A 21,028-nucleotide genomic window follows, 5' to 3' on the forward strand; every position below is an offset into this window, starting at 1 on the left:
CATAAATTAACATTTTCAACTTTCTCTTATTTTTCTTCTTATTGATAAATGCTTTCTATTAAAAGTTTCACAAATAATTTTTTCTTATGTCTGTGGAAAACTTACTCATCTCTGAGACCCAAATCATCCCAGATTTGGCAAATGATTCTGTCATTTATTAAAACTTTTATCTCCTAAGAGGCATGACCTTTTTTTTTTTTTTAAGCATCTCTCCACTCTAATAATCAGTATAAGCAAGTGACAGTTAAGGGGCCATTTTTCACAAAGAAACTGTGTCTATCCACCTGCCCCGGCAGCCATCCTAGTTCAGGCACTGACTCGCTGACTCTTGCACAGCTGCCTCACAAGGAGGATGAGGTAAACTTGGACCCAGGGAAGGGAAGGAAAGTGACTGAGGATTACATGGCACAGCTGGTCAAGGCAGAGTTACCCTGGAATCCACTCAGGCTACCAAAAAAGCAACATTTTAATGCTGAGGAAAACAACTTTATTTGAAATAATAATTTGCCAGAATGAACTAAATCAACAAAACAGATAACACCCAATTCAAGTCCATTTGCCCCAAACCTGCTCCTCCAATGGCTGCAGGGATCCTAACTAAGCAAGAACAACCACTAGGATTTCTCAAGAGCACAGACACTGGCACATACTGCTTTGCGGGGTCCTGTTTGGTTCACTTGTACATACTCAGCAGCTAATAGAGTGTCTTACTACAGTAATAATAAGATACATCCATTACTGAGTCATATGCTGGACTGTCCGTAAATATTTGTTGAATATTTGTTGATTTATACATGTTTTAGGAACATTATATAACACGTATAATTTGTACATATTCCTAAAACATGTATAAATCAGATTCTACTAAAAAAAAAAAAAATACATTTCCAGAGACTTAAAACACCTATGAGTAGATAAAACACCATCATTTCAGATTTTTTTCCCATTTGTCACTAGAACAAGTTGACTTTAAGTTTCCTGGCAGATAGGATTTTTTTTAAAGACATATTCAAGAAATATTTGCTTTTTAAGATAACTTGTCATATATTTTTATGATAAAAATACTTAAATATAAATAATTTCTACAAATTTGCATTTATTTGTATCATTAAATTTAGACTTCCCGGACTCAGAACTTCTATCACTTGTATTATTCGACTTTAAAAGTTTATCTTTACAAAAAAATGCAAATAATATAAACAAGAATGTTATGAAATATTTATCTGCTTCAGAGAATGAGCTATTTTAACCATTTTAAAGTACTTAGGTACAAACATCTGGCATTAGAGGTAGAAGCAAGATATTAAGGCTGATGTTTTATTATATTGTTAACAATAATTACAAAGTACTTTCAAAGTTATTTATGTTCACATATCTGGGAGATGTTTCTACATTTCCACTTCAGTGACTCTGAAATTAATCCTCCTATCACTAGAAGCAATTTCTTAATGCTGTGGTATTTATATGACACTTACGAAAGCAATCAGAATTGTGTGCAATTTTTGCCCAAAGATTATTACTTAAATTCAGGTTTCTTTTGGGTTCAGTGTTTCAAGAGAACAAAATTAAATATTTTTTAACTGACACTATCTGATTTCAAATAAATGAGACTATCAATGAATATAGCTTTTCTTCCCACATTAATCAGAAATATTGTCAACATTTTTTCAACAGATCTAACCTAGTATTTCAGACAGAAAGTCCATTTTAAAGGGCAACTTGAGTTCACCTGGTTCAGACTAATGGCCCTTTAATGTCTATCAAGCTTGCTGTTTTCATAGTAATTTAACTATGTAGCACATTATTCTTACTAAATGGTCCTTAAGTAGGTGCTTCACTGCCTTTTTTTTTTTTTTTAATCTTTCTGCTTTGAGGTCCTCAAGTAAAAAAAAGTCAAAGAGGTCTACAAAACTAGAGAATATTTTTTATTTCTCCAAACTTAATACAAATAGATGTTCCAATACAAAACTTTCACTGTCTCATTTTTCATTTTAGTGAGCTGATTGCATCACAGCCTTGTTTCACTTACTAACATTTTACAGAGTTCATCCTGCCACTTCAGTACTTTTTATACAGCTATTTTGCCTCACTTTTCATTGAACAGTCACAAAGATACAGTAATTTAAGTTGATAGATTGCCTTTTAAGGTATCTTACCAGTAACTAATATTTTTATTTCATTTTTTTAAACAGATCATTGAACTACTTGCTTGCTTGAGTGAAACTATCAGTGCTTAAATGTACAATTTTCATCCTAACTAAAGACAAAAGAATTTTTTCCTTTCTCTCTAAATACTTGTGACATCTATCATCATCTTCCTATTTTTTTTTTTTCTTGGTCCTCTCTGATCGGCTTTTTAAAATTCACTCCTTCTATTTTGTGCTATTTCTCCAAGATTAACTATTAATTCATTCTTTTTCCTTTTGGTGGGAGGAAGATTGGGAGCACACAAGAAAGGTGTGAGAAGAGGCAGAGCAGGAAGATACCTGACCTCTGAAACTGAGGTTTGGCTCTTCAATACACAGGAGTTACAGGCACTGCCCAGACTACTACTGTTAGGCTGAGAGACTCAAAGAAGTACTACAACAACTCAACTTTTTCAGATGTCTAAACATCATAGATTTTGTGTTGCTCAGCTTTTAAAGTATACTCTGTTGGATATAGGAATCACAAGTGAGGCTATAACCAGATAGGAAATGTTAATGAAATGGGCTACTCCAAGAAATCACTAACACTAACTGACATTGACCGGGCACTTACAAGGTACCAGGCAATAAACCAGCATGTCATACTGATAGCAGCAGCCCGTCTGGAGCAATCGCTGCCCTGAGGCCGGCTGCAGTGGGGGAGAAGCAGCAACGCTGCGCACTCCACCACCAAGCGGGAACAAGCAGGAGTCCCTCCCCCTTCTGAGCTGTGGGGGCAGGACCCTCGCCCTCCCAAGCACAGCTGCAGCCGCCCAGCCAAGGCTGCAGACCCAGGCTTCCCTGCACTCTCAGGGATGGGAAGGCCCCTTACTCCTACAGCCTCAGAAGTGCCTGCTCCCATCTCCCTGCTCCTGCTGCCTGCTCCGATTTTAGAGTAAAGCTGAGGCCAAGCCCAGGCCCTGTCACAACTTGGCCAGGTGTACACATACTTGGGATAGTACTGACATACCAGCCCCCTGCCACCTTAGCTCCCTCCAAACTTTGGGCACCGACAAGCATCAGGGGAAGGCCGAGGGGAGCTAAGGGCAGCTTGGTGCAGACCTGCAAGTGCCTGTTGGGACAAACAGCCTGAGTGCTGTGGGCACCATAGTTGGCAGGTTGATTGCAAGTTGATGGCAGCAGGAAGCAGATAGGCTTCTGGGCAGAAAGGGGCGGGTCCCTAGTAAATCTGCACCTTCAAGGCTGGAATGGCCTGATGCCTGCAGGCTGGGCTGCCAGTTCCATGGACTAGAGTAAGAACTTATGGAGCTTTTTCCAGGACAGCTCGTGGCCATCCATGGACCAATCAGCACGCAATTCTTCCCCTCTGAAGCCCATTAAAAACCCCAGACAGGGCAGAGAACAGGACAACCTGCCTGTAGATAGGAGCTACTCACTCCAGGTCACCTCTCTGCTGAGGGCTGCAAAGATGTCAGGAGGACCTGACTGCAAAAAGGAGCTACCTACTTCAGGGCTCCTGGGAACTGTTCTGCGGCTCAAAGAAGCTCCTCTCCACCTTACTCACCCTCCAGTTGTCTGCATACCTCATTCTTCCTGGACGTGGGACAAGAACTCAGGACGCTCTGAATACATGACTAAAAGAGCTGTAACACAAACAGGACTGAAACACACCCCCTGCCACTCGCCACATTGTGGGTGGTGAGGAGAGAAGAGCTGCAGCCCTTTGGGGAGTCCAGACCTAGAAGTCCCTCAAGCCAGGGCTGTGATACCTTCTTTGGGGTTCTGTGGTTACTGGTGTCTCCAAGATTCCAGATGCTACCACATTCCTCTCATCCAGGTGCAGGTGCCCACAGCAGAAGCCACATGCAGTACATCTGGTCCAGCTGCAGGCTCGCACAGAGCAGGCACCTATAGCTACCTGTCCCACCACAGCAGCCAGCATGCCTGGCTGTAGGCAGTAATTGGACCAGGTGCTCACTTGACCACATACTCCTTGCTGCTCTGTGCCTGACCTGCACTTGGCAGGTGTGGGATCTGGGCTGGTAGCGTGAGCTGAGCACCGCCTGCCTGGCCAAGTGGGTGGAATGAGGCCAACAGGTGCAAGCAATACTCAGGCAGAAGGCACCACCAGCCACAAAAGTTTCCAGCTGGCAAAACGACACCCTAAGAATCCCATGAAAAGTACTCCCAGTATTGGACATATCCACTGTAATCAAGGCAAAAGTGGAAACATAAGGCCAAGTATACTTTCCTCTTTTGCTTTCCTGAATTTTAACTTAGTTTTTCAACTGCCACACTTTTGGTTAAATATTTATCTGTGAAATTGCTACAGTAACAATACTTATCTAATTCAAAAGTAACCATTAAAACCGGCCCAAAAGTTATATTCCCACATTATTAATGGTGGCTAACAGTTAAATACACAAATGTACATAAATCAACAGAAGGCTGAAGAAACATACTGTAAAATATCCATAGATTAGAAAATTACACAGTCATTAAAAAGGCAAATGCTTTATAAATGTGTTACTATGAAAAGATCTCAAAGATACACTGACTAAAAAAGAAGCAAATACAAATATACACTTGTATTTAAGGAAAAAATGTATCATCATCATCATCATCATCATTTGGTTAACGAACAGAAGAAACAAGTTACCTCTGGAAAGTCAAATGTGGACTACTAGTGGAAGATGGAAGCTAGGGGTGATAAACTAGGACAGAAATCTTCACTTTTGTTTTATATATTTTTAAAAACCATGCAGATATACTGTTTTAAAATTACTAAATAAATTATTTTTGACTTCCCTTGAGTTGATCTATATTTGCTGATAAGGAAAGATCAAGTGAAGGGACCCTCGGTGCCCCTGAACTCCTAGAACACTCCTAGTGCAGTCTCTGCCCCGTCTCACTTCCCCAATGGAAGGAGTGCCTGATCTAAGGGCTGAGAGACTGAGCAGAGAGCCCTGCCCCTCTGAACTCCCTTTCAGATCTGCCTGCCAGTAGAGCAGGCAGAAAGAGTATGAACACTTCCACTGTCACAGTGCAGGGTGTGAAGGGTCAGCATGTGTGCCAGCCTGTGCTTATCTAGTTGTGGCAGTGATTCCGATGAAACGCTGGAAGGCCTGTGTATTTGCACATCTAACTTGTGTTTTCCAAAAACACTGTTACTTCAATCTCCACCTTACACCTAATTTTCAATTGATTCTGAACCAATTTAGAGGTGAAGGTAGAAAGAATCCTAAGTCTCAACAGCCCCCCCGAATGCACCATTAAATGAAAAAAGAAAAATGCAGTATAACATGTACAGTATATCACTGATACTAAATTTAAAACTACTACTAAAAATGTATATGCAAGCATAAAAATGTGAGAAAGGATCCTGCACCCTCTCATTCCCTCATCTCTCTCCTTCGCTCACCTTCTTGTTCTGCCATGCTCTTCTCTAAAGAGGTACCCGCCATTCTCCCCAGCAAGCTGTCTGGCCTGCAGAGGTCAGCATGCAGCTCTGCCTTGCCCAGCTCTCCCAGCACACCACAGCCCGACCTGAGGGTCTGCAGAGGCTACAGGCTGTGACCTGTACAGTGCCTATGATGACACAATACCACCTATGGAGAAATCTCTTGTGAAAACAGACATTCAGATAGCTCCTACTTCCACCAGGTGTTGTGGAAGAATAGCTCCACACTGGCTTGGCTGCAAAACACTTTACAGATATAGGAGGTGGTGTCATAGAGGAAGATTACAGAGGAAATGTTGGTGCTGTACTGTTTAATTTTGGCAAAGAAAAGTCTGAAGTCAAAAAAGATGATTGAATTGCAGTTCATTTGTCAATGAATTCCTTACCCAGAAATAGAAGTTTAAAGCTTTGGATGACACTGAAAAGGGTTCAAGAGGTTTGGGTTACATTGGAAATAATTAAAACTTATGCTAAGAATAGAAAATGAGAAATCATACCTTTTTCTTAAAAATAAACAATTTTTGCTTTGGAAAACAAAAAAAAAGTCTGAAAGGACCAACGTTAAACCGTGCTGGCAGAAAGTGATAGGATTAGGAGAAAAAAAGACAACTGTCACTTTTCACTCTATTTACTTTTGTGCTATTCAAAATCCCCCAACAAGCACCGCTATGGCCTGAATGTTTGTGTGCCTCCATAATTCACATGCTGAAATGTAATCCCCAATCTGTTGGTATTAAGAGGGAGGGTGGGAGGTGATTAGGTCAGGAAGGTAGAGCCCTCCTAATTGGAATTAGTGCCCTTAAAAAGAGGCCTAAGGGAACTGTCTGCCCTTTGTGCCATGTTAAGATGTGGCAAGGATGAGGCACCAATCAGTGAGGAACAGACCCTCACCAGACACGGGATCTGCTGGTGCCTTGATCTGAAATTTCCCAGACTCCAGAACCATGAACAATCAAGTTCTTTGCTTATAAACTACCCAGTCTAAGGTATTCTGTTATAGTTGCCCAGACTAAGACAAATTTCATCTATTACTATGGCCATTTTCAAAAAATTTAAAATGTGTTTTAATAACTTTTGCTGGGAGTTTAGTAACTTAGATCAAATGCAAGTTTCTGAACTTTATGATTACTAACAGTTGAGAGAAGTGGTTCTCAAAGTGTGGTCTCTAGATCAGCTGCATCAGCATCATGTAGAAGCAAACTCTGGGGTCCCAGCCTCAGTCTACAGAACCAGAAACTCTGGAGTGGAACCCAGCATTTGTACTTTAAACAAGGCCTCCCCCCAGGTAATTGTAATGCCAGCTAAACTTTGAGAACCTTAGGGTTAGAAAATAACTTATAATAATCAAGTTTCAATTTTCCCATTCCTAAATCCTCAGGAATTATAAACATATATACATACACACATGCATGCACATACATGCACCATATTAAATCATTTTTCAGCTCAATTTCACAAACATTTGTGGAATACCTTTCAAACTGCATTACTTTAGCACCTTTTTAGTATAAATGAAAATACTGCAGTAGAGAAAAAAATATGGTTTGTTGAAACTATTCAAAAGAATCCCCAGCCTCTTTAAAGAGATTAAAAAGTGCTTTATTATAAATGAGAGCCCCAGAAGAGATTTTCTACTGGAAAGAAGCTATAACATGGCTGCCTTCGTTACTCCCTGAAAAACAACCTCAGCCAAGGAACAACTTGTTACTGGAGTATATTATGACAACATAGAGCATTCATGGCTAGTATTTCTCTTTCCTACTATAGCAGATGCTACAGTATCAGGTATCTGTGCTTGGGCTGGACCCTCTGGGCTGCTACTCTGAACCTTGAAAGCAAGCTGGCTTCCCTGTCCACAGCTAGAAAGCTTTACTTATATATTAAGAAGTTATTTAAAATTAAGTAGTATTAGCATTTACAGATACCTGTTTGGTGATCGTCTTGGCCAACGTCTTCTGTTAGGTTCTGCAAGAAATATGTTTGTTATTACCAAGAAAACACATACCATATAGCAAGTTTTACCATTAACTATTTTCATAAGCAACTGATATCCTAATATCTAAAATACAAATTTTTATCAAATACACTTTCTCAAAATGACTACTTCAAACAGTTGGTAATTTTGTCTTTAAAAGAATGACTTACTAGCTTATTAAGGGTGTGGTAGATCTTATGAATATTTGCCAGTGTTGAGAGATGGGAGTTCAGCTGAAAGTCTTTAAAAGAAAAAGGAGAAATTTCAGTGTCATTTATTTCCAATGCTGCAAAAAGACTATTAAAAAAAAAAAAACTCAGATGATAAACAAATGTTTTGATATAATTAAATACTATCTAAATTAATTTGATACTTAATAAAATTTTTTTAAAACATGCAATTACTGACCTACCTCCTAGAAATAGTCTGACAATAAAGTTAAACTCCCAACCAAACGTTTAAGTTCATGAAATTTTCATGTGAATTCTAAGGTAAAACAAAAATACTTCAGTAGCTATAAAATCCTGCCAGCAGTGAACTTGAACTTAATAAAAGCTATCAATAATGTTAGCAAATTAAACAAATCATAAAAACAGAAGATAAGTCTCAAATGAAATGCTCACTTTCTCCTTCTCTTCCCCAGAATCACTGGTACGATAAGCTCATGGCAAGAAAATGATAGAAAAGCATCTCAACATTCAGTGTTTCTTTTTTTCTATTTTCTTTTTCTTTAGGACAGGATCTCATTCTGTTGCCCAGGCTGAAGTGCACTGGTGCAATCATGGTTCATTGCAACCTCAACCTCCCAGGCTCAAGTGATCTTCCTGCCTGAGCCTGCAGACCAGCTGGGACTACTGGTGTGCACCATCATGCCTAGCTAATTTTTTTTTTTTTTTTTTTTTTTGTAGAGACAGGGTCTTCCTATGTTGCCCAGGCTGGTCTCAAACTTCTGGGTTCAACAGATCCTCTTGCCTCAGCCTCCCAAAGTGTCAGGATTAAAGGTGTGAACCACCACGCGCAGCCTCAACTTCAAATGTTTTTATAAAGTATGTTTGTATACATATTAGGCTACAAAAATGTAAGCTGAAAGTTTATTAATAATTATATATATAAATACCACTGGAAGTATTTTCATAAAATATCAGGATTTACATTAGTTCCTTCTTTCCTATTAGTAAACGTTAGTATGAAAATGACCATGAAAAGATACTGTAACTCTCCAAGTTATACCATTCCGATAAAAAGAAAGAAAAGAAAAAAGCACCCTTTACTAGAACATTTTATTTGGGACACGTATCAGATCCAAAGAACAGACCCAAAGAGCAGATGCTACAGTATCAAGTATCTGTGCTTGGGCTGGACCCTCTGGGCTGCTACTCTGAACCTTGAAAGCAAGCTGGCTTCCCTGTCCACAGCTAGAAAGCTCTACTTTCTCTTCTAAAGCTTCTTGGGAGTCCAGTTCTGAATAGGTCTGCAGGGCGGAGGGGCTGACAGACGCAGAGCCCCTGACATTCACATGCACTGTTCCAGCCTACCTCACATCACAGTCCCAGCCATCTAGAATGGTCCAAAAAAACAGCATCTTGAGCTAAGAGACAGCCAGGGCAGGGCCTCAAGCTCTAAATGGCCCTCCAATATAGACATGCATGAATTGTTTAGCATCTGAACAGCCTAGCCATGCTTAAGATAAATGATGGCATAATGTGGCTCAGAATCTGGATTTTTCCATCTTAATATGATTGCACAGAGGTTTAGAAAAGTATGTGTATTATGACTTATTTATTTATGTTTATATTTACTAAACATGAACAGGGGTAGAAGCTGGAAGCAACAGCCCTCTCACCAGCAAGAGGCCTCTCAGGACCAGCAAGAGGTGTTGAGGAGCTTGAACATCCAACTCTTGCACCTCCGCCCCATCTACTACCAAGCCAGAGCCCCCTTTTTGTACTCTCTCAGATTAAACATGCTAAGACAAATTATACATTTCATTATCACCTTAAAATATAAAGTCAAACTTTTGGCCCTCCTCCCCCCAAAAAAACAAATCAAAAACTGAGACAACTTTAAGCTCTAGATTCTCTTTTCACCGAAGGCAAGGGAGGGGAGAGAAAGAGGGGCTTGCCAAAAGCCATTCCAGCAATGAGGTCTCTTCTAACTCTCCAGGCTACGCTTTTGTCATTTCACCACCCTGCTATTAATTCAACTCTCAAAATTCCCATAAGAGAATCTAAATAAACCAAAACTGTTATATCTTTCTCTCTCCTTTATATAAATGTGGCAGTAGAAAAGACAAGAAATACAAGTTATCCTCAATTTGGAATTCCAGGACTTTCATGAGCTGGGCCCAACTCATATTCCAAATTTCTTTCATCACCCCACTCCACAAAACTCTTCCTTCCAACCCCACATTCTTCCCACTGACCTCCCTATACCCAACAGAATCCAAATGTGTGTGCGTATGCATGTGCTCACACACACACACAAACATACTATTCCTGTCAAAAATCTACTTTGCTTCACAATATGATTCTGGAGTCTAACAGCAGCTTCAAATCTCAGGTCTACCAGTTATTTAACCTAACTCCCAATTTTCTCATCTGTAAAATGAGAATAAGAAATTCTCCTTCATAATGTTGTTGTATGGTTGACACCTATTACAATGCCTAGACATGTCAGGCTCCCATTACATGCCTGGAATATAGTAAGTGCTCAATAAAAGATACGAATACCCACTGTTTTTATTTATACCATTCTCCATACCACACAGGTGTCTAAAATAGTCTCTAACCTTTCCTAGGTCCAATTCTAGCCACACATCAATGACCCCAAGGTCAGAGTTTCCTCTGCAATTGAGGCAGGTGTCCTGGTACATCTTTATAGCTATGATGGTGATATCGTTTAGATATTTGTCCCCACCCAAATCTTACGTTGAATTGTAATTCTCAATGCTGGAGGTGGGGACTGGTAAGAGATGTTTGGATTATGGGGGCGGATCCCTCAAGGCTTAGTACTGTCTTTGAGGTAGTGAGTTCTCACAAGATTTAGTCATTTAAAAGTCAGTTTCGTCTGTCTCTCTCCTGCTTTTGCCATGTGATGTGCCTGCTTCCCATTCACCTTCTTCCATGATTGTAATCCTCTCTAGAAGCCAAGCAGATGCTAGCACTATGCTTCCTATAAAGCTCCTATAAAACCTGCAGAACTGGGAATCAATTAAACCTCTTTTCTTTTATAAATTACCCAGTCTCAGCTATTTCTTTACAGTAACTCATACACCATCAACTGATGTTCATAATGAAGACTGCAGATGATCATAACACAGAGGAATAAAAGTACAGATATTATGTTTAAAATCAGGTTCTACATATGAAGTTTTACTTTACTAAAGCCAATAAGAGTAAACAGGTCATTTCACAAATACACAGTATATGTCAGCAATTATCCATTTCTATATTCAATCCCTATTGCTACCACCCCATCATCACTTCATCCAAAAAAAGGAAAAAGCAAAACAAAGAAATGAAACCAATAACATGGATAATTTTTCTTTCATCTCACCAACATAAGGAGAAGTTAAGGAGAAGACCCAAATTCAGGAGGAAAAAAAGACAAAAATGGCATTAAAAGATTAATTCACAAAGGTTAACACACACTGGATTTATGGTTCATCTGTTCAGTGCTCACGGCAAGTAATAGACCTTGAAATGTAAAATAGATTTCACCTCCTTAAGCCATAGATGTTAAGGGTAAAGATCAAATGCTTTACCGAGAACGTATTCTGGAAAGCACTGATTCATAAAAATCTCCTTCTGCTCATATTTCAATTCCAAAGGATAAATACTAGGTTAAGTCAACTACATTCCATGATCAAACGGCTCTCCATAGTAAAGTAGTGCTGAGTCTGACTCTTCCTGTGTAACATGGCAACTCTATATTTTGCATTAAAAGCAACAATCAGCTCTGCAAAGGCACAGCCTGCTTGATAAATAGCTTGCCTACATTATCTTCTGGATTTTCTTAAAACTGCCAACAACTGCTGACTGGACATAAACTTGTCTGTTTTGGTTTTGGTTTCTTTTGGGGGGGCACTTGTTTTAACTATCATTTGCTGTTACCTACACACACACACACACACACACACACACACACACACAAAAATGCCACCGAGGGGGTCAAAGTCCATTTCCCCAAACTATTTAGATAAGAGAACTCCACATTATAGACAGAGACATAAACATTAGGAATAAAACAATTATTGGTATGTTCAGACAATGACTGTCAACCAAAAGAAACAAATTAAAAATTAACAGTCCTAATAGTTTCCTCTCATAAGAAGGTTAGAAACAGAATTTAAATACATAGGAAGCAAAAACTTCCCTTTATACCATAGTCACTTGAAAAATGTAACTGGGACAAAATCTCAATATAATGGCAACAAAAAGCAATAATACATATAGGAATAAACTCTAATATGTATGATTTTATTGTTCAAAATGGACAAGTTTGCTGAAAGATATACATGTAGAGAGATATTTGTGGAATACAAAGACGCAATACTGTAAAGCAATCCCTTCTTTCACTAAACCACAAATTAATGCAATCAAATTCCTATTCTGTTGGCTCCCCAGTTCTCCAATCCGTAAAAGACGTGGGGAAAAGAAAGGAAGTCAGACAAGCTTGGCAGATTGATTCTAAAGTTCATCTGGAGAAATAAACATGTCAGGCTTGCCAAAAAATTGGTGAAAAAGAAGAATAAGGATGAACTTGCCCTGTCAGGTATCAATACACAGTATAAAGCACAGCCTGGTAAACTCTGTGCAAAGGGCCAGATTGTAAATATTTCCGGGTCATACAGTCTCTGTTGCAACTACACTGCCATCATAGCTCAAGAGCAGCCATAAACAATACATAAGTATGGCTGCTTTCTAATAAAGCTTTATTTATAAAAACCAGGTGGTAGGCTGGACTTGGCCCATGAGCCATAGTTTGCCAAGACCTGGTATACAGGTACAGTAATTAAAATGTCATAATATGTGTGCAAGAAGAAAAATCAATGACAGTGTTAATAAACATATATATATATATATATACACACACACACACACACACACATATATACCTACACAACATTTCAAGCTCAATAGGGAAGAGATAATTCAGTAAGTAGAAGGGTAACTAGTTAGCATGTAGAACAAATTACAATTAATTCCACCTCACCCAACAGTTACAGATGGAACAGGAAGCTGTTCAAAGCAAAAGAAAACTTATTACGGGCCCAGGGCCTTGCACACTCTGCATCTATTAATCTCTCCAATCTCATCTTCTACCCATCTTCCCTTTGTTCATTTGTGGTTTTTTTGTTTTGTTTTGTTTTGTTTTGTTTTTTTGAGATGGAGTTTTGCTCTTGTTGCCCAGGCTGGAGTGTAATGGCATGATCTCAGCTAACCCAACCTCCACCTCCCGAATTCAAGAGATCCTCGTGCCTCAGCCTCCCGGGTAGCTGGAATTACAGGCATGTGCCACCACGCCCGGCTAGTTTTTGTATTATTAGTAGAGTCGGGGTTTCTCCATGTTGGCCAGGCTAGTCTCGAACTCCTGACCTCAAGTGATCCGCCCACCTCGGCCTCCCAAAATGCTGGGATTACAGGCATGAGCCACAGCACCGGGACTCCCCTTGTTCACTCTACTCAGCCACAGTGAGCTTTCTAGTGTTCCATTAACACTCCAAGCACCCTCCCACCTCAGGGCCTTTGCACTGTGCTGTTCTCTTTACCGTGAGCCCTCTTCCCCCTAATAATAACATGGTTGCTCTCATACTTCACCAGGTTGCCACTTAAATATCACTTATGATGGATATGTTGATTAGCCTGATTTGATCATTCCACAATTATACATATTATCAAAACATCACATTGTACTCCATATATACAATTATTTGTCAATTAAGAATATAATTCTTAAAAATTGCCTCCTTACATAACCTTGCCAGACCAACAAACCGAGCCCCCTCTTCACTCTATCATCTTACCATGCTTTGCTTTTCTTTACAGCATTAATACCATCTGACATTACATATTTGTCATTGTCCTCTCGCATTAGAATGTATGCTTCACAAACGCCAAGACTTAAATCTTGCCCATTGCTGTATCCTTTGATATTAATACCTAGAACAGTACCTGGCACATATTAGGTGCTCAATAAATACTCAGCGAATGAATAGATGCAGATACAAAGGCACCAAGGCTTAAATTCAATGCATTCAGGGCACTTCAAGTGATCTTCAAATGTGAGAAGCATCATGGTAGGAGGAGACGCAACAGGAAGGCTAAGATCAGAAAATGAAGAACTTGTGAATCCTGACTGAGAGTTAAGATTTAATCTCCTAAGGATCTGTATTTCCAATTGGGATACCACAGACTATGCAAGCATAATGATAAGCATGGCACATTCCTGTAGCATCAATTCTAATCAACAATAATATGACAGTCTTACATGGAAACAAACATAATTATGACAAAAGACTTTAAAGAAATTTCACCACACCAAGCTGTGCTCCCAGGACCCTGGGACAACTTATTCCACCAAACTCTGCATAGGAAACCATTGGTGGGAAGTCTGAGAAGCACTCCTGTGAGAGTCTTGGTGCCAGGAAAGTGTTCTGATCAGGAGAGTTATTTAGAAAGATCAGTCTAGGACAAGTGTGCAGCAAGGATGATAGGTGACCTGGATTTACAGTGGCCATTTATGGAGATGACTAGAAGTGACCAAGGTGGGAAAGGACTAAGGCCCTAAGTTAGACAGTAGTTGTACAAGTGGAGAGGAGAGATCCTGAGTACACTGGAGTTGCAGAAAATAGACATTTAGCTCACACAAATTCAACTTTTCTCATTTGATCCAAAAAAAAAAAAAAAAAAAAAAAGGAGGAAGCAAGAGACAAAATGAAATCTCAGCTGTCCCAGTAACTGCCCACCCTCACTTCTACTTAATGAACATGAGACGTGACACATGAATAGTCACCTGTTGGTCTCAGTTTCCACATACCAATCAGATTTTGTGCATCTCACAACACGGTATAGTATTTAAAAAGATGTATTTTTCATAAAACATGGACCCCACATTCAAGCCAGATGCTTCAACTGGTGCTCAAATGGAGAGCCAGCAATCTGTTCCAATGCTGGAGGTAGGAATGGGCTGTGCTGGATTCTTCTGAGACAGCCTCCAAAGGGGAATCTTCCCCAAGTGTTTCCAATGGTATTTTTAATACCAATTATCTTCACCTTACATAGGGTAGAACTTGTGAATCCTGCTTGAGAGTTTAGGTTTAATCTCCTAAGGATCTGTATTTCCGACTGGGGCATCAGAGACTATGCAATCTTAAGAATCAACTTCTATATAAAATGTGACTGCAGTGTAAGGAAAAACTAATAGGCTTGCACATGGGAGATGAGAGTGAGTAAGGTGTTCAATGGCTCATGTTCTTTTGTCCATTCTCTTTTTATTAGCTTGAGCAGAGTCAGAGAGCTAGTCATGGCCAAGCTGGGCAAAATTTGTATCTTCTAACTCTTAATCCAAAGCTACTTCTTCTATTCTAGCTTATTTCCAATCAAAGCAAAAATTCCAATCTATCTTCACACTCCATAATGAGAAAAAAGCAGCAGCATTTCCAACCCAAAGCTGTCAATAAGCAAGCACACAAACTTAAAATAATCTACTATTACAGAAAAATACTTTAAAACTGGCTGAATCTAAAACAATTCGCCATTTTTCTCCCCAGGGAAATAATGGTTCAGAAAAGATTTAACGCCAGTGTTGAATTTCTATTTTTAAGCACAATTCACTCTTCTGGTCACTAAAGAGTCATCAAAGTATTTTAATATTAAACTCCAGCTGGCCAATCAGTAAGCAATTCGATCAAGCATAAAAGTTTTAAATAATATTATGATCTTAATAAATACTTTTTGATGACAAAGATGATGAAATAAACCTGTAAAGGTGGCAGAAGGAAAGGGCAAAATAATGACCATGTTATTGCCAAAAAAGCAAAATAAAATTGGGCAAAATTAAAGGTTACCATCTATCCTCAGCACTCATCTAAATGTCTCTGGGACAGAACAAGAACACGACTGAAGTACAGGGATCTGTCTCTCTAACTGGGATTTACCAGGGTATGCCTAAGGGTGTTCCAAGCCATGGGTCACGTGGCTCAGCCTCCTGAAAAGTCAATTTTACCACGTGATATAAGAAAACAGAAATTGTGAAAGCCAAGGGTGCACTGTGGTTGGGAGCCACTGTTTAGATTTGCCTTGTTTCCTTCCTTCTAGAAACACATGCCCTCTTTCCCATGGGTTTCAGATAGAATAGGGGATGAGAGTGTCAACGATGTGGAGCAGAGACCACTCCCAACCCTCAAAGGACATGTAACAACCTTTTACTTCAACCACTGAGATGCTGGATTTGTTACTGCAGGATAAAAGAAAAAAAATTATAGTCCTCACAAGACTCTACATGATCTGATCTAAGTCATCCTATTCCATTATCTTTGCTCACTCTATTCCAACTTGAATTCGTGAATATTCAAGTGAATTTCTGCCTCAGGGCCTTTGCATTTATGTGTCCTCAGCCTCCATGACCCTTGGCCTCTATGACCCTTGATGTTCACAGGCCCAGCAGCTATCTTTCCTGAAATATCTATTTAAATGACACTCATCAGAGATGTCTCTTTGGATGTACTCTTTATCTAAAACAGTACCCACATCTCCCAGTGGATTTGGATTTTTTTATAGCACTTACCACTTCCTACTATTAACAGGTTTGTTGAAATATAATTCACATAGCATGCAAGTCACTCATTATAGTGTACAATTCAATGGTTTCAGTATATTCAAGGTTGTGCAAACATCCCCACAGTCTAATTATAAAACCTTTTCATTAGCAGTCATTCCCTATTTCTCCCTTCACCCCTCTTCAGCACTGGGCAACCACTATTCTACTTTCTGTCTCTACAGATTTGCCTATTCTAGACATTTTACATCAGTGGAGTCATACAATATGAGGCCTTTCATGACCCTGAAATTTATAAATTATAAATGTATTTATGTCTTTGTCACTCTTCCTAGAGCCCAAGCTCAATGAGGAGGGGGACTTCCTTTTGCTTTATTCACCACTCTATCCCAACGCATTTTAGAGTATCCCTTATCAGAAATGCTTGGGACCAGAGCATTTCAGATTTCAGATTTCTTCAGGTAGTGTTGTTTGTATTACACTTACCAGTTGAGAATCCCTAATCAAAAATCTGAAATGTTACAATGAACATGTCCTCTAAGTGTCATGTCAGCACTCAAAAAGTTTCAGATTTTGAAGCATTTGGGGTTTCAGAATTTCAGATAAAGGATATTTAACCTGCACCTACAATAGCACAAGCCTAGCACAAGGCAGGTACCAATAAATAGGGGAATAAATGCTTTTAAAAATAGTCACTAAATTTATCAACATGGAGGTTACTCCATGACCTCAGAGAAGATTGCAGTGATAGAACTGAGACCAGAACAAAGTGGGCCGAGGATCATACAAGAGATGAAGAAACACAGACTATGTCAAGCAAAGAAAACTTGTTGAATAAGCTGGCAGTAAAGGGGAGACTAGAAATGCATGTGGCTTTGAAGGAATGCTGACTTTGGGTTTTATGATGGCAGGACTTGAGCATGCTTCAAATGCTGCTATTAGTTTTGCTTAGTATCCTGAAGGGTTACAGTAGCCAGAATGTGAAGAGGCAGGCCACATCACAAGTCAGTGAAGATCTAATATGCACTCAAAGGTCATAGCACATGTTTTTAAAAAGTACAAAACGTAATTTTAAGTAAAAAAGATCACATTAAAAATGAGTTATAACTGAAATAACCCGAAATACAGCATGCACCATAAAGTGAAATCTATGTCAAAACCATTAAAAAGCAGTGTTTTAAATGATTTACTATACCAATTTACAACTCTGTATACTGATAGTCATTAGCTATATGACATGGCACAGGTCTCAGTTTCATTTGTAAAAACAAACATATTCACATTTGAGGCTAAATTATTAAAACACAAAGATGTGAAATGTGTTCTATACTGTAAACCTAGGAAAAACCAAAAGCTAGGTTTATGGGTCAGTTTCATACTACATGTCCTTCATGGCTACAAGTAGGAATTTCTTTTTCTACAAAATGGATAATCACAGTGCCTGCTTCATAAGGATATCGTGAGGATTAAATGAGTTAAAGCTGTACTGTACTTCAAACAGTGCATGGCACAGAGGAAGCACTACCAGGTGTTGGCTATTATGTCATAGGCAAGCAGGAAGGGTCTGTGTGATCTGCCCAATGCAGATCTGCCCAACTGCTCCCATGGGGGAGCCGCTGCATCTTCTGAGCCCCATCCCCACAGCCCAAACTAAACCCAGCTTCCTAATTAAGCTATTAATATTTAAATGAAACCATTGGCTGCACAGTGGAATCACCTAAGAAGTCTGAAAAACACCAATACCAGGGCCCCAATCCAGATCAATTAAATAAAAATGGGTGTGGGGCACCACGTTTCTCAAGCAGCCCAGGTGATTCTAACATGCAACCAGAGAAGTAGGTTCTATCCCCCACTCTCAATTCAATCCTGGCCTCCCAGTAACCAATCCACTCCTGGAACAACCTCAGCACCGCTAGACAGGAATCTAACTCATTTACCATACCCCATCAGCACATGAAGAAAAGGCCGAGGTCCAGGGAAAAGACTACAAAGCTGAAAAGCAGGGTTAAAACCAAGAGAACTGACAGGTGAGGAAGGTGTTAACTAACTTCATTCTCCTCATCAATAAATATTTGCTATTTACATGGCACAAAAGCCAAGGGAGAAAACTGATAAGGAAGCAGGTCATTGTAAGTGACTCAGCATTTTCATTGAACACAGATCCAAAGTTAAAGTCATCCAAGCATGCTGCTGCTGCTGGCTTTTTCTTCCTCTCAGAGGACCCATAAAAGGGGCTGGGAGAAGAAACCAGCTCCCAAGGGAGGCAGCATCCACCCATCACCCATCACCCACCACACTGCCTGTGCCTGCTGGTGCTATCCCAAGGGACTCAGTCACTTCAGGATACCCAGCCTGGCTGCACTCCCAATATGATATGGTACAAAGGGCCCTAGATACATTCTCTTCACCCCACCTACCCATTGAAGGTGAGCACAAATAATCTGTACTATCCACTGAAGAACACAGAATCACTGGGTGTCTCAGAGTAAAACTCTTTTCATCTCACTAATGTTAAACGAGCCCAGATTTTGGTCAATCAGCTCTGACAACAGAAAGACCTGGGTTGGAGTCTTAACTCCAACTGAGTCCTAACTGAGTGATCCTGTGTATGCTTCCAAACTTCACTGTGCCCGTGTCCTCATCCATAAACAGAAATAACAGAACCCTCTTTGCCAGGCTATTGTGAGGATTATTAAATGAGATGGTGCATGTCAAGCACTTAGCACAGTGCTGGTCCATATTATGTACCAATCAAGGTTAATTATTTTTATCCCAGTTATACTTAGAACCTAAAAGACTGAGACAGACTGAACCTAGAACTGCAAAAAGGGCAAAAGAGATCACAAGGTGATGGTGTTTAAAACTACTAATTCACTAGCCATTGGACTTGATGGTAACAACTATCACCAGTTTCCTGTTTAATTAGTCATTAACAAGTGATCTGTGCTTTAATTTTGGGAATTGCCTAGAACTGCAAAAAGAGCAAAAGAGATCACAAGGTGATGGTGTTTAAAACTACTAATTTACTAGCCATTGGACTTGAAAGTAACAACTATCCCCAGTTTCCTGTTTAGTCATTAAGAAGTGATCTGTGCTTTAATTTTGGGAATTGCCTATATAGAACAAGACATTAAACTTACCCTAATCTACAGAAAAAAAGGAGAAAAATAATTTCAGAAATGTTATGCAAAAATGTTAGTAGCTCCACTAAGTTGTTTTCTAGTTTTGCTGCAATGTCGTTGAGATCTCCTATATTTAAAAATAACAAGTCTATTTAAATAAAATCTAAGAAGACTAAAAATGACTATTTCATTAGTTAAGAAAGAGGATGCAAATACTTTACCACAATTCTTCAGTTTCCCACTTAAAATCAGTTTTAAAATGCCTATTCTCATTGTAGCAAACAGGCAGAAATGAAAGGTGATGAAGAAGAGTAGGAAAGAAGGGATTCAGAAATCCCAGATCCTGATCCTGCCAGGACTCATTCCAAGAAGAACCAAGAGATAATCACATCAAATGACTTTGTCATCATCATTCATAGGCCAGTGACAAGAACAAAAAAAAATAATAATTCCAATATACATTCAGTGTTCCAATCAGGGTTCAACGAAAAGCACAAATAAAATGTTAAGAATGATTTCAATGGCAGTAGAGGGTCACCAAGACCATGGAATCAGAATGCTTGAGTTAGAATCTCAATTCACTACTTATAAGCTGTGTGGTCTTGAGAAGGTGAATTAACTTTTCTACACCTCAGCTTCCTCATATATGAAATGGGGACCAAAACAGTCCCTAACCTACTGAGGATTGCTGTGAGGATTAAATGAGTTAATGCCAGCAAAGCAGTTGAAGCAAATCCAAGATCATCACTGAATTCATGTTAGTCCCTCTCCATTCCCCTTTGCTCCTCCTCCCTCCCTATGCCCCACCTCAGACTTTTCTTTCCTTCTCTGGTTTCCTTTCCACTCATACTCTCTCGCTGGTGCCTCTTTTAAGGCCTTCCCACCGACCTCCACCCCACCCCTGCCACCAGCTCCTGCCTAGCGTTGCACCTCACTTTCCCCTCCACTCTAGCCTACAAACACCCACTCTCCTGTCACATTTCTCTGTCCCCACCATGCTGTCGCTGGGCTTGGAAAGCACCTCCACCTGACCCCATGTGCCACCTGCACAAGCACACAGATCCTGTTCTTCATGTGATCCAACTTCAAAGGCTACTAACATGACAACTGCTAACCCTTCCACACATGTTCTCAAAGCCCCTTAGGCACATCCATTCTAACCTAGCAGGCATTGTCCAATGCATACATTCCTTCTGTCTCCACACTGAACCCACTGAAGGAAGCTCCTGAAGCCCAGGTGCCACGCCCCCAAACACACAGTCCTGTCTGTGACAGCGGCACCTGGCAGCAAGAAACCCCTTGAATGTTTGTTGAATGGCTGAGGGAATGCCTCACTTGCTTCTGTTTTTATAACCTCTTTTCTCTCAAGGGTTCTTTTTTAAAGCCTACCTAAGAGACTGTCATCACGCAGTAATTACAAGCAACAAAAACATTTTATGTGTTTCATCTCATTTAATCCTTGGGACCATTTATGATCACGCCTCCTACTTTCTTGCCCCCACCCACTCCCGCAACTCTACTCCAAGCACCCCAGCCTCTGCTGTTC

At 39.8% G+C, this 21,028-nt stretch overlaps 1 protein-coding gene and 1 pseudogene across 1 annotated transcript in view; one reads left to right on the forward strand and one right to left on the reverse strand.

Moving 5' to 3' along the window:
• DCUN1D4 (defective in cullin neddylation 1 domain containing 4) overlaps positions 1-21,028 on the reverse strand; it is a 73,540-nt gene that overhangs the window by 45,175 nt on the left and 7,337 nt on the right. Inside the window, 2 exon segments of the mRNA XM_017540285.2 lie at positions 7,533-7,572; positions 7,753-7,823. Coding sequence (XP_017395774.1) covers positions 7,533-7,572; positions 7,753-7,823 — 111 coding nt within the window.
• On the forward strand, positions 5,583-6,887 carry LOC108312381 (annotated as a pseudogene).

This window comes from Cebus imitator, unplaced genomic scaffold, assembly GCF_001604975.1.
Source record: "Cebus imitator isolate Cc_AM_T3 unplaced genomic scaffold, Cebus_imitator-1.0 Scaffold124, whole genome shotgun sequence".
Classification (NCBI taxonomy): domain Eukaryota; kingdom Metazoa; phylum Chordata; class Mammalia; order Primates; family Cebidae; genus Cebus; species Cebus imitator.